The sequence below is a fragment of the Cebus imitator genome, unplaced genomic scaffold (assembly GCF_001604975.1).
Source record: "Cebus imitator isolate Cc_AM_T3 unplaced genomic scaffold, Cebus_imitator-1.0 Scaffold215, whole genome shotgun sequence".
In the NCBI taxonomy this organism is placed as follows: domain Eukaryota; kingdom Metazoa; phylum Chordata; class Mammalia; order Primates; family Cebidae; genus Cebus; species Cebus imitator.
This window is the reverse complement of record NW_016107530.1, coordinates 557,543-571,178: the sequence shown is the minus strand read 5'-3', so window position 1 is coordinate 571,178 and position 13,636 is coordinate 557,543. Positions and strand designations below refer to the sequence as shown.

The following is a 13,636-nucleotide window of genomic DNA, read 5'->3' as shown; positions in this document are numbered from 1 at the left end:
GGCTGAGGCAGAATTGCCTGAACCCAGGACGCGGAGGTTGCGGTGAGCCGAGATCGCGCCATTGCACTCCAGCCTGGGTAAAAAGAGTGAAACTCCGTCTCAAAAAAAAAAAAAAGAAAAACGTCCAGAAACTGGAAGCCTACAGGCCACATCTAACCTTCACACATATTTCATTTGATCCTCAAAATCTTAATTTTCTTGACATTGCAACATTTAAGAACTAGGAATCTGACATGAAAATTCTGACCTCCAGCTCTCCTTAGAAAGTCAGAAGATAATGCAAAACCAGCTTTCCCACAGGGCAACTGTCAGCTGGAGCTCAGTAGCAGCTTTTGGGGGACACCAGCACACCAGTTTGCCACAGTCCCTACTATTCCCTAATAATTCCACCTCTCAAAAACCACTCTCTCACCCCGGTTTCTTGGCCCCATGGATATTTGAGTTTGTGATGAATGAGTGTGGCTCCTTGGGCTAGCTGGCCTGGGACTCTACTGCCCAAACCCATTATGCTACAAATCTGACTCGCAGACTCAGAGAAGAGACGATCCACCCACGGTCCCCAGGGGAAGCCTGGCAGTACAGGGACTAGCCAACTCTCCCCTGATTGCTAACCCATTGCCCTTACCCCTGGCAGCAGGCTCAGTGGAAAAGGAGCCCTAGGAAGCTTGGCTCTGCCCCTGGTTTTGTCTGTGCTGGCCTGGACTTCCCCGTCACACCTGAGAGGAGTGGGTGCAGCTGCAAAATTATGGCTCAGCCAGGAAACAGAAGTAGGGAGGACCTAGGGAAAGGGCTCTCCCACGTGCTCCCAGGAAGAACCAAATCCCGCCCCAAGAGTGGGCCCTGTGCTGCCCCCTTCCCCAGCAGGCCGTGTGGCAGGTCCCACCAACACCTCCCCCAGCTTCTGCCCCTTTCTCCCTTTGCCTGACATCGCTCCGACCCCAGAGCCATCCCAGGTTAGGAGCTGAATTCAGCTCCAGGGTCAGCTCTGGTGGTATTCATTTACCACCAGCACACACACCTCAGGGGCTGCCTGAAGGGCTGGCTCAGCAGAGGCGGGGCTGCAGGCAGGGCGGGTGGGGCAGGGCAGGCAGAGTAGAAGTAGTGGCCAAAGCAAGTATCTCACCTGTGTCCCTGTGAGCAAGGCGGGGCAGGGCACCAGGTGGGGAGCCATCAGGGTCTAATGACCCCCGGATTGTACCCGTAGCACCCGCAGCAGTGGGGAAGGGATGTTCAGCCCTGGAGGCAACTTCCTTGAGACACACGGGGGGCCACAGAGAGAAGCAGAGTTCAGGGAGGGCCTGAGAGGGGGCATTGCTCAATCCCCCACACCTCCCCATCCCCCACACCTCCCCATCCCCCACATACTGGCCACCCATCCCATACGTCCCAAAGGACCTGTTCCCTTTTAGAGAAAAGGAGAAGTTGCCTTAGGATTCAAGTTTGGGCAGCAGGGGAGGATGTTCAGTTTCAGGCAAGAGGGCTGAACAGGAGAGGACCAAGGGTTTTGTCCTGGGGAGGGAGGGAGGGCCAGGAAACATCCCGTTTACTGTGTCTGAGACTCCAGCTGGGCCAAGGCCAGCTGACATCGCCTCCTACCCCAGAGCCACCCCAGGCTGGGAGCTGAATTCAACTCCAGGGCCAGCTCTGGTGGTATTTATGTACCACCAGCACACACACCTTAGAGACAGCAGCCTGTCCTTGGGAGGACACTCGAAGGCCTGGCACTGGGGGAGAGGCAGCACACAACCACACAGAAGGGCCTGCATGCACCCCTCAGCCTCCACGCCTGTGCACGTGCACGCGTGTTGTCAGGGCGTCTGTGCAGCCTGACTAAAATTATAATGCTTTGGTGAGAGGATGTTGCTTATTGTCAGGAACAGACCCTTTCAGACACCTGGGTCATTGTCAGAGACCGGGGAAAGTGGGTGGGGAGGAAGGCCCCTGGCTCCAGGGTGGCCGAGAGCATGTGGGACAGGAAAATGACCCGGGGCCTGGGCTGAGCATGTGCCAGGTGGGAACTGTCCAGTCCCTGTGCTGCTGTCAAAACCCAGCACCCCCCACCTGCCACCTGCCACTAGGTAAAGAGGCAGGGGCACCTGCAGGAAGAACACCATGAACCTGGGAAAGCCTGAGTCTCAAGAGTAAAACTCTGGCTGGGGCTGCAAGGTCCTTGGGCCTCAGTGTCCACTTAGCTGTGCCCTTGTTGTGTGCCCCTGGGCAGGTCCCGCCCTTCTCTGAGCTTCCCTTTCTTCATCTTAACCTGAGGGCTGTCCCAGGTTCCTGAGGCCCCCTCCAACTCTGAAATCCTGAGGGCAGGAGAGAAGAACTGTCTTTTTTTTTTTTTTTGAGACGGAGTCTCACTCTGTTGTCAGGCTGGAATGCAGTGGTGCTATCTCAGCTCATTACAAACTCTGCCTCCTGGGTTCAAGCAATTCTCCTGCCTCAGCCTCCCGGGCAGGTAGGGCTACAGGCAGTTGCCCCCTTGCCCAGCTAATTTTTGTATTTTTAGTAGAGACGAGGTTTCACCATGTTGGCCAAGATGGTCTTGATCTCTTGACCTTGTGATCTGCCCGCCTCAGCCTCCCAAAGTGCTGGGGTTACAGGCGTGAGCCACCGTGCCCTGCCAAGGCTGTCTTATGACCATGTATTATGTGCTAGGCACTTGCTGAGCATCTTATACCTGTCTCATCTAATTCTCATTAACACCCCAATATGGGTGGTATCATCCCCATTTTAAAGATGAGGAAACAGACTCAGAGAAGTCAAGTGACTTGCCCAAGGCCACACAGCCCTGTGTGGGTGAGCTGAGATTCACACCTTAAACAGGCCAGCCCTGTAGACAGGAAGAGCCCCCAACCTCTCTAGAACCCACCAGTGGGCAGGCGAGGCTGATGCCTCATCCTTCAGCTATTTACAGAGAATGCCCTGACCGTGCACTGACCTCCACGCCCTCCATGCAATGTCCCTTCTATGCCTTAGACCCAAGCTGAAAACATCATTCTTTCATTCCACAAATATTTACCAAGGTCCTAACATCAGCCAGGCCCAGGCAGGGAGGCTGTGGGAATGCAAAGTTCCATCAGTGACGTCTGCCCAGAACTTGGGCCTGCGCCTGTGCTGTCTAGCTGTGGCACCCTCAGATGTTTCTGTCCCAGTACAAGGGAGGGAAGGGAGCTCTTGTTGTCATCTCCTCAGGATGCCAGTTTTGTGACCTTCACCCCTCTCCACCCAGCAGGCCCGGGTGACCCCTGTGGGTGTGCACGGGAAGGGTGTGTGTGGGTGTGGACAGGCCTGAGTATTTTTCCTGACGGGGCGTGAGCTTAGCCCACAGTCGCCAAGGCAACGGCCCAGTCTTTGGAGGTGGGACCCAAGCTTGGTTAGTTGAGCCTAGGAGGCCCCACCCAAATAGCTGAACTCTGACCAGCTGCTACGGGTTGTCAAGTAAACAGTTATTAATTGCCTGCCGGTGTTGGCAAAAGGTCCCGTCCTTGGTCTCACAGGACATCTCAAAGAGAATGGGATCTGTTTCCAGCTCCCTGCCAGGCCCCATCCCCCAGGATGGTCCACAGGCTGGGACTGGGGCTGTAGGAAAAGTCTAAGTTCTGTCTTTATCAAGATGCAGAGGGAAACAGAGGCAGGGACCAATCAGGACTGGGTCTGCCAGGGCTAAGAAAGGAAGCGTCTTCGGAAGGCAAAGACTGAGGCCCTGAAGCAGCAAGTCTGCCCTGGGGCTTTTTGGCCAGTGAGGACAAAGGGCATCTCAGATGTGTTTATTGATACCTGCCCCCGCAGGAAGTATCCATTCACATCAGACCAACGGGGCTGGGAAGGGGAAGCCAGGCTCTATTGGAGGAAGCGGCACTTCCAGCACCTTGGGAAAGCGTCTGTGCATCCGGGGCTGGAGCTGGAGGCTAGCATACCTCCCCAGGGAGGGCCTGGGCAGCTGGCCAGAGGTCCTGGCCTGTGGATGCTTCTGTGGATGACGCCCTCCCAGACTCACCAGGCCCTTTTGGAGGAGGACTGTGTGCAGCCCAGGCTCTCTGCTCCAGCCAGCTACCCTCATGCTCCTATGCGGTGAACACATCCTCAGGGTCCAGCTCAAGTCTTTTTGACCCCTACTACTCTGTACTGGGCATCATTCTAAGTACCTGTTTGGTTGGTTGGGTTTTTGTTGTCGTTTGTTTGTTTTGTTTTGTTTTTGAGAATGTCTCACTTATGGCCCAGCTGGAGTGCAGTGGTGCAATCTCGGCTCACTGCAACCTCCATCTCCCAGGTTCAAGCGATTCTCCTGCCTCAGCCTCCCAAGTACCTGGGATTACAGGTGCCTGCCACCATGCCTGGCTAATTTTTATATTTTTTTAGAGAGACAGGGTTTCACCGTGTTGGCCAGGCTGGTCTTGAACTCCTGACCTCATGTGATCCACCCGCCTCAGCCTCTCCCAGTGCTGGTATTACAGGTGTGAGCCACCGCGCCCAGCTGTTTGGTTGCTTTTCTTCAGAAAGATAGGGTTTGTTCTTCACCCAGGTTGGAATGCAGTGGCAGTGAGATCACAGCACACTGTAACCTCGAACTCCTGGGCTCAAGCCATCCTCCCATCCTCCCACCCCTGCCTCCCAACTAGCTGGGACTATAGACACATGCCACCATGCCCAGGTAATTTTTAAGTTTTTTGTAGCAATGGGGTCTCGTTATGTTGTCCAGGCTGGTCTCCTGGCTGGAAACTCCTGGCTTCAAGAGATCCTCCCACCTCAGCCTCCCAAAGTGCTGGGATTACAGGTATAAGCCACCATGCCCGACCTCATTCTAAACACTTTCACATGGATTAGTTTATGTAATCCTTCCATCCTATGAGGTAGGTACTAGGATCATCTTCATTTTTCAGATGAGAAAATGGAAGCACAGAGAGATTAGTAGCTTGCCTAAAGCCTCACAACTAATAAGTGATAGTGCCAGGATTTGAACCCTGGTAGTTAGCCTCCAGAGGTGTGGTGCCATCTGACTACTTTCTAGAAACTAGAGGTAGCTGAGGACTGACTGGAGGCCCCACCTCCTTCCTGAAGATGGACAGATGTCATGACCAATGAAAGCCCAGCTTACCTGGCCACGTCTGTCACAAAGATAGTTTTACTTTTGGTTTTATATTAAATAACACTGAATCATATACAGAAGAGGTTATTCCCTTTTCAAGTCTTTCAGTCCTGATCACATCAAAGAGAAAGTCCCAGTTTGATGCTAATACGTCTGTAAAACATCTCTCACTTACTCTAATCTCCTTTTCTTTTTAAATTTTATTTTATTTTAATTTTTTGCGGGACAGCAGCAATTTTCAGACTCAGAGCCTCCCCAGGCTAAAGTTTCCAACTAGAATTTAATACCCTTATATGGATTTCCTGTTACGTACTTTTATGCTTTTATTCTATTTATGACGAGTGATACTGGCTTTCCACTAATGACAGCAATATAAAGTTTCCTTTTAAAAGTCTACATACTCAAATAAAAGAATGAATAGATTTAAAGAAAAAAAAAAAAGTAAATACGATGAAAGGCAGACACTGCAGAAATCACAAAGGTGTTAAGCAAATGACTGAAGCTCGGGAAACACCGTCATGGAATTACCCTTCAGAGGGGGGTGGGGGTGGCCAGCCTCGCTGAGACCATGTCACCCAACCTGTCCCTTGCACAGACAAAGGGGAAGTGTGTGTTTGTGTTCCCATGATGAGTGAACAGCAGAGAAAGGTTAAAGGAATGGGCTTGCTTGGCTTGGTTAAGTAGCAGAGCAACCTCATTGGGGATGCTCTTTCTTTGCCTTTGGGGATGGCCAGCCAAAGTGAATGGACTGGATGTAAAAAGATCAGATGTAAGGAAGATCCCACCAAGATAAGCAAACCCAAGATCAGGCTTGCCTTCAAGTTGCAATGTCCCTGTCTCTGGACAACTTTAAGAGGAGAACCTGCAGGCACCTCCATGGGCATTGCAGACTATGAGGGCCTATAGGAGCTCACAGGTAGCTGGATCTAGCCCATGCACCATTCACACTCCAGGCTTAGGAGAATCTAGTCCCAGTGAAGCTCACCAATGCCTTCCCAGGCCCTGAGCACTCCATAAGGCCTCATAGGCAGCAAACAGCTTAGATAGAAAGCCAGTGGCATGTGGCCTGCAGAAGCCAAGAAATACCATAATGTTACACAGTATTCACGAGCAGCGGGTGCTAAGTGTTCATTCGTTGGCCCTTCACAGTGGCCCTCCAAGGGAGGTGGTGTCTTCATCCCTATTTTAGAGATAGGGGAACTTTCTCAGGGATATGGAATAACTTGTCCAATGTCACAGTGCAGTAAATGGGTATCTTGGGATTTGAACTGAGGTCTGAGTGACTCACAAAGCCCAAGAGTTAAGTGAGGGGCTGTACAGAAGCCCTGGCCTTCAGGTCCCTGGCTTGGCTGTACACAGGCATGCCAGGACTGCTGCTAAGGGCATCCATGGGACCACTGAAAGCCACAGTGCTGATCCCTGGCTTACCCTCCCCTGGGAGACCAGGCTGACCCTGCATCATTGGTTGGCTAAAGCCTGGGGCCTCAAGCTTGGTATGTGGGGCTCAGTCACTGCCAGCAGGTCCTCCTTGAGGACCTCTTTCTTCCTTCCATCTGCTCAATCCTAAGACCCCATACACTGTGTGCAGATAGGGAGGTGGCCCCTTGAGCTTCTCAGCAGCACACTCCTGCCTGGACTACCCTCTCCCAGGAAGGGCAGACCCCAGCAGAACCTTTGCCCTGCTTGGGAGGAAACATGAACAACCAGTACAGCTCAGCAAGGGGCTCCCAGTATTGCTGGCCCTTGGTATCCCCTGGCATTGGGTAGATGCCCCTTCATGCCAGGGACTGGCCTCGAGCCTGTTCCTCTCTACTCTGGAGCCTCTGGGCAGTGGGTTGTGGATTTCCTAAGAGCTGACCATTGCTGTGTCAGAGGTTTGCAGCACCAAGTTACTCAACAAGACCCTGCAGCCTGGTTTGCTGTCAAGGGGAAGATGGGTCTCTCGTCCCTAGCCCGAGCGTACCCCAGTGAACTTGAATGTGCTAGTCCCAGAGGTTGGGACTCCTGAGTCAGCCTGTGAGGACAGGGCAAGGACAGTACTTGCCACAGGTCCTGGGAATGTCTGTGGGGAAGAAGAGGCTCTGCCACCCTTGAGGTCTGCTGGGTCCTGGTCCATAGTGTTCCCCTCCTCCCATCTCACCCTGAGTCAGGCCCAGGAAAGGGGTATCTTTGGTGTTTCCTGGACTTCTGAACACCACATTCATCACTACCATTCTCCTTAGAGCTGGCCCAACCCCAAGAACTGGAGAACAGGCTGGCCCCAGCCACTCTATCTCACCTTCCCAGGCATAAAGGCTTTGACCTTGGACAGTCACACCCAGGGCAACCTAGCACCTCGGCAGGCTGGTAGCGATCTCAGCGTACAGATCCTGCTGACCATGCCTGCCACCAGGCCTCCCCTCTGCTCTCTCCCTCGGTGCACACTGTCCTAGGGGGTTGGGTGAATACCTATTATAGTGTGTCCATATGACAGCTCAGAATACTGAGTCCCAGAGCAATTCAAATACTTCTGGCTCCTTTCCGTGGAAAGCTGCATCAAGCCTAACTCATCTCCCTATGCTGGGCCCAGGAAGAGATGGCCCTTTGGTGTACCATGCTGTTTGAGTAGCCAAGACCTTTGGGAGTAAAGGCCCCTGGCCGTGTAAGCAATATAGGGGGAAGCGTCCTGAGCTCCTCTCGTGGCCTTTCTGCTACTGGGTGCTCCACAAGCTGGTCCCTGTGCCCTGGTTCTCTGGAACTGTTTCCCAAACTGGGGCTGCTGAACAGAGGGTAACCCAGCCAAGTGAGGGCAGGAAGTGAGCAAGAAAGCAGGATGGGCCTCACAGGATCACCTGAAAGGGCAGGGCAGGGCAGGTGGCCCATGACAGGTGGGATGCTGGCTTGCCTGCCTGCCGCCATCCCCTGCTCCTTCTGGAAGCCATGCCCTGCCTTGAGCCATGGCCTTGGTGCTAAGACTACCCACTCACCTCCTTTTCTCCACTTCCCTCTGGCTGTCACCTTGAGGAGCATCACCCTGGGGCTTAGGCAGCTGTGTCTGTGGGATGTGGAGCCCTCCTCCTCCTCAGAGGCCCAGGCCAGCCCCCCAGTGCTGAGACAGCCTGCAGCCTGGGGGCACCCAGCTTGTTTCTGAGGTATCTTCCAGGTCAGCCTCCTCCTCTCCCTCTTATCCTCTTATCCCATCCCCTTCTCCTTCTCTTCCATCCCGCCCATTGGGTCCCTCTGCCAAGCCCTCCACCTCCCTCCTGCCTCCTTCTGAGTCCCTGCATGACTCATACTTTCCCTGGGTCCTCCCCATAAAGTTTGGTTCCACAGGCTCTTTGAAGAGATCCAGCCTCTTCAGCTCTGGGTAGGCAAGAACCAGGCACCAGGCCATGGGTACCAGGGCCTCTGCCCCCAGCCCGGGAGTCCCTGCATGCAGGCCAGGATACTATATATGAACATGCTGACATGAGAATCTGGACTTTGGATGGAGAAAGTGGTGCTTCCCTATGTGGGTTTCTGTGTTTAAGCCAAGGAAACTGAGGCCAGAGAGATGCCATAAATTATCCAGGGACCCAGAAGGGGCTCGTGGCTGAGCTGGAGAGTGTCCCACGCCCTCTTCAGTGCCCCACACTGGCCTCTGAGTGGCAGCCTTGCTAGGATGGTAGGAATCAGCTGACCACTTATTCCTGGGCCATCAGACCCTTAGAATAGGGACCAGGTGGGCAGTTCTTCCTGTGTCTGAAAGTGGACTCACTGTGACCAGTGCTCGCCAAGGCTCAGTCAGGGGCATTGCCAGGGCATGGGGCACTGCCTGAGCATACCACATCCTCTGTGTGCTCTGAGACGCTGGAGCCCTGAGACTTGAGAGTCAGTCTGGATGCCGGCTGTCAAAAACTAGTGACGTCCACTAGAACACACTGACCTCCCCCACCCTGTGCCTCTCCTCCTCTGCAGAAGCTACCTGTGCCCCAGGGTTCTCTGTTCAGGGAAGGGTTGGACAGGCAGCCCTCAGGGTACAGCCTTGCCTGCCACTTGGGCAGCTGTCAGAGCATGCAGATGTGCCCAATGCCTAGTTGGGGCACTTGGCAGTTGCCACTGCGCCCTGGCCAGGGGTCCCAGCAGCCTCTGGGCGGTGGGTAGAGTGGGGTGCACGGTCACGCAGGCTGAGAGGACTCCCAGGACGCTCCCATCCCGCAGTTCCCACCCTGGTCTGCTGTTTTCTCCCAGCTCTTCCCCAGTGTCCCGCCTCCCCAACCTTACCTCGGGACGCAGCCAGGAAGAGAGCAAAGAGCAGGAATCCCCAGCGCCAGCGGCAGCTGCCGGCCTCCGGGGCGGTGGGGACGCCCATGTCGCCGTGGGACTCACAGGGGAACTTCTGGTGCCGGGGAGCGGGCGGGACGCGGCCGGCGCGGGGAAGCCTCCCGCGAGTGAGTGCGAGCGAGTGAGCGTGGTGGGCGGCCCCAGCGCCGCACTCCAGGGCCCCCCCCCGCAGCGCCCCCGGGAGGCCGTGGGGGGAACTGCCTCTCCGAGGGCCCCGTGGGAGGGGCTTCCCTGAGGCCGGCCCCGTGGGTGGAGAGCCAGCCTGCGTCCCAGCGAGTCAGCTCTACTTGATTGGCAGTTTCAAGACCAGAGAGAAGATTATTATTGCTGCGCAGCCTAAGTCGATCACTCTCGAACAGCGTGATAGACTTGGCTTGCATCTCCCCTCACCCACCAGCCTTTGAGTGGTCAGGGGACAGAGACTTGTACCCTACATCCTCCAGCCAGATCAGGGCTTGGTATGTGGTAGGCACTCCCAGTTGTGGAATGAGTGAGTGGATGAAATCTGACATTGTGAAGAGCTAGGCAAGTTGGAGCCAGTTTAACTGTAGATTCAGAGCCTGAGGCATCTTGAGTGCGTGCACACAGACACACAAAATAGGTGCAGGACTACACACCAGGATCACTGCTCCAGGACACACACAGGTATGCAGGCAACACCTGTTGGGATGCCCCACAGCGTATCCAGCAAGTTCCTGTCCTGAAAAGGCCTCAGCTGTCCACCTGGCTGTGCACGGGCCCTCCCTTCTAGTGCCTGGATATCTGCAGGTTACTCTGATGCACCCTCACGTCTAGTACCTCTGCTCTTGCACCCGCACCCAGCACTGCTGGCACCACTGGGAAGTCTCTCCTCCCCAAATTCTTCCCATCCCTCAGGGCTCAGCTCAGGTCCTCCCACTTCACAAAATGTCCTGACCCTTCCTTTTCCCCCACAAATCCTTAGTGTCCACACCCCCTTTGGCTACCACCTCCAGCCTGAGTTAATCAACTAGTGGGTTTTTCTTCTGGCTTTTCTGCCCTCCAAGCCTCTCCCTGATGTTTCTGAGTCCCTAGCACAAAGCTGGGCATGGAGAAGGTGTTTATTGCCCTTTATCTGAATGGACAAACCAATGAATGAGTGTGATGGAGGAGTGGAGGTGATCGTGGCCAGGACCAGGGATTGCAGGAGTAGGAGAGCACAGCCGTTTTACTCAGTTTACCCCAGTCTAGCTGAAACTTCCTGTGGTTTTTCTGGCCCTTTAGGGGTCTTGGGTTCATAGGTGACTCCTAGGCTGAGGAGCAGAGGACAGCCAGAGTCAGACTGGGTCAGGAACTGAATGGGAAGGCTGAATGGGAGCCAGGCATTCTGGGGCCCTGTGGGTGGCCTGATCCAAGTCATAGGCTCTCTGGCGGCCCTTAGCCCTGGCTCTCAGGGCAGGGAAGGCTACAACAGAGGACGGCTGGTGCATCATGTTATTACTAAGTGACCTTGTGCAGGCCCAGCCCTCCTGGAGCCAGGGAACTCCCCCAGGATGGGAGCCCCAGATGCTGCCAGGACAACCCTGGTCCTTGGGCATGCCCCTGGCCTTGTGACCCCACCTCGGGAAGCAGCCCAGGGCCCTTCTTGCTGGCACAGTGTGAGCTCTCTTCCACCAGGGGAGCCACAAAGCCAACTGAGATAAAGTGGACACTGGGCCCTTCTCACCCTGACATCCTCTAGCAAAAGTGAGGTGAGGTCCCTTAAGAGTGAGACCCTAGAGCACCACCCTGTCTCAACCCTTCCTGGACTGGCCTTGCCCAGGCCACCATTGAAACCAGACTTCCTCTGCCCCAGGGCCTAGCAGCTGAGGAGAGCCTAGAATTAGAGAGAGGGAAGCAACTGCCCTGCCAACCTCTTCCCCCAGGGGGCTAGTTCCCTTCCCCTTTCCACCTCCTTTCTCCCCACCATTCTGCTGTCTACTGAGCCCCCTGGGGTTGCATCAGGGAGAGATACAGGCATTGCCCAAGGGCCATGATCCAGAAACCTCAACCACTGTTTCCTCAACACCAGGCAAGACAGGAAGGGCTCAGCTGAGAGGGCCTGTGGAGCACAGACTTTCTCCTCCTTCCAGAGACCAGAGAAATTCAAACCCACCTTCCCTCACCAAGCCCAGACCTGGTCTCAGAGCAGGAGAGCTCTAAGGCACAATTCTGTTCAACCCCTCCACTCCCAGCCCCTACAGCCTGCACAATGGTTGGACCCACTTCCAGTGGGTCTTGAGGGTGAGTTTGGGAAAGCGAGAAATGTCAGCACTCCCTCCCCAACAGGGAGGCTGAAATTCAGCCCCTTTCCTGCAAGGTGGCCCTCTTGTACTCTTGCCAGCAGGTAAGGAGGCTCAGGAGGGCTAAAGGCTGAGCCCCTCACCATTCGTGAGTACTCACAGCTGCCCCCAGGCCCTGCAGAGCCACAGATGGGCATGGTGGCCTTCCTTGACAGTCATCTTTATTTGAATATTTGGGGCCTCCACTGATATTTTTTAATGAAAACAAGCACAAACACAATGGAGAAAGATGCAAAATCCACATAGGCTTTCAAAGAGAACATGAGAGATTGCAAACATATTTCATTCTGGAGGCAAACCATTTAGGGCAGTCCTCAGAATGTGCAAGTTCCCCCTCCATTCTAGTGGAAAAGTTTGAGAAATGCTAAATCATGCATTTTCCTCCTTGTGAGCGTGTTATTTTAAGATTCATTGAGACCCTGCAACCCAAAGGAATGCCTCCCTAATGGTGGGCTTCAGTCCACTTAGCTGATGACAGCAGACCAGAAGCTCACAACATCTGAGCTAGAAACAAATTTAGAAATCAAGCCAGGTCCTTTATTAACAAACAGAAAAGGTCCAGAGACAGGATGTGACCTGCCCAAGGTCACACAGCTCCTTTTCAAGGTTGCCATCCCTACCTGCTTTGGAAACCATTTCAGCAAACGCCCAATGCCTGCCACCCCCAAGATCCAGAGCTGCGTCTCAGAGGAATCATTGCCTCCCCAGGGGCAGGGACAGCCTTCTTGGGTCCAGATCCCCTGCCCATCTGCCCATCCTTCCGTTGGTAGCTCCAGAGCTAGCCAGTCCCAAGGAAAAAATTATATGCGAATTGCCTACATTGAGTTGTTTTTACCGCCTGCTTTCTATTCTCTGGCCTGGCAATGGCCTAGTCACATCCTCTCTACCCACACGTCTTTGCAGTGATTATCACCTTATTTTATATTAGTCACTCATTATGGTTTGTATTATTTAGGGTCCTGGCAGGAAACAGATAGCACACTCAGAAACGGTTCAACTGAAGATAGTTTAATACAGGGACTGTTTAGGAGGGCTGATGAAGCACCCAGAGACTAGCATCCAACCACAGGAAGCCACTACCACTCACGTGTCCAAAGGGAAAAAAGAGGAAGCAATGTTCTGGAGCCCAGTGAAAGCTAGTGCTACGAAAGGGGGACCCCCGCCGCGAAGCAGGAGAAACACAGCCATGGGCAGCAGAACCACAGTGAGGAATGGAGGGAGTGTGGAAGAAACACCCCTGCCTCTTTCTCCTCCCTGCTTTCATCTTCTGCCAGGGCCTCCCACTGGCCAAGCCCTTCAGGAAGCTGGATAGCAAGGGAGCCCGGGTAAGGCAGTCCACAGGGGACATCTTCGATGGAGAAAGGCAGGGAAAGGGAGCAAGAACCATTTCTAGTTGGTTCTTGAGCACTGATTGCTGAGTTCTGATTGGCTGAATATTACTTGTGGTTCAGATGACCCCAAGCATTGGCAGAGATGGCCGATCACAGGAGAGCATGTTGTAGAAGCTGTTCTTGCAATGAAGTTATGTTCTGTGAGTCTTATTATCCACAGGTCAGCAAATTCTGCCCACAAAATTGCCACAAACCCAATGTCCTCCTTTTGAAAATGCTGAAGATACGTATTTATTTCACTTACATGAACGATAGATGAAGCTTAAATATGGTATTGGGCCAAATGCCTCACATTCTTGCCTCTTATAGTCTAACGGGACACCTAGGCTCAATAAGACGCTGGCCCTGGTAAAGCTCTGGGCTGGGGTGACTACCAGAGTTCATCCCATATGCCAGTCTTAATCACTAGACCACTGTGCTAACAAGGATCCCAAGTTTGCATCTTGCCTCAGCAGTTCTGTGATTGATTAGTGATGTCTGCTGTGAACACAGATGTAGGAGTGGTGGTGCAAGTGCCGTCTTGGACAGAGCAGTTACCTTGCTTGGCTTCTGGT

General features: G+C 53.9%; 2 protein-coding genes across 7 annotated transcripts in view; one reads left to right on the top strand and one right to left on the bottom strand.

The window, feature by feature from the left end:
- Positions 1-9,596, bottom strand: part of VSIR (V-set immunoregulatory receptor) — a 26,976-nt gene extending 17,380 nt beyond the window's left edge. Inside the window, exon 1 of one of the 2 annotated variants that reach the window (XM_017548840.2) lies at positions 9,332-9,596. In XM_017548840.2, the coding sequence (XP_017404329.1) occupies positions 9,332-9,419 (88 nt within the window). In that variant the 5' untranslated portion in view covers positions 9,420-9,596. The remainder of the gene's footprint in view (positions 1-9,331) is intronic. The other variant, XM_017548841.2, reaches the window with a different exon arrangement.
- The window catches only part of CDH23 (cadherin related 23), a 420,778-nt gene that overhangs the window by 368,566 nt on the left and 38,576 nt on the right, over positions 1-13,636 (top strand). The gene's annotated exons all lie outside the window — the stretch shown is intronic.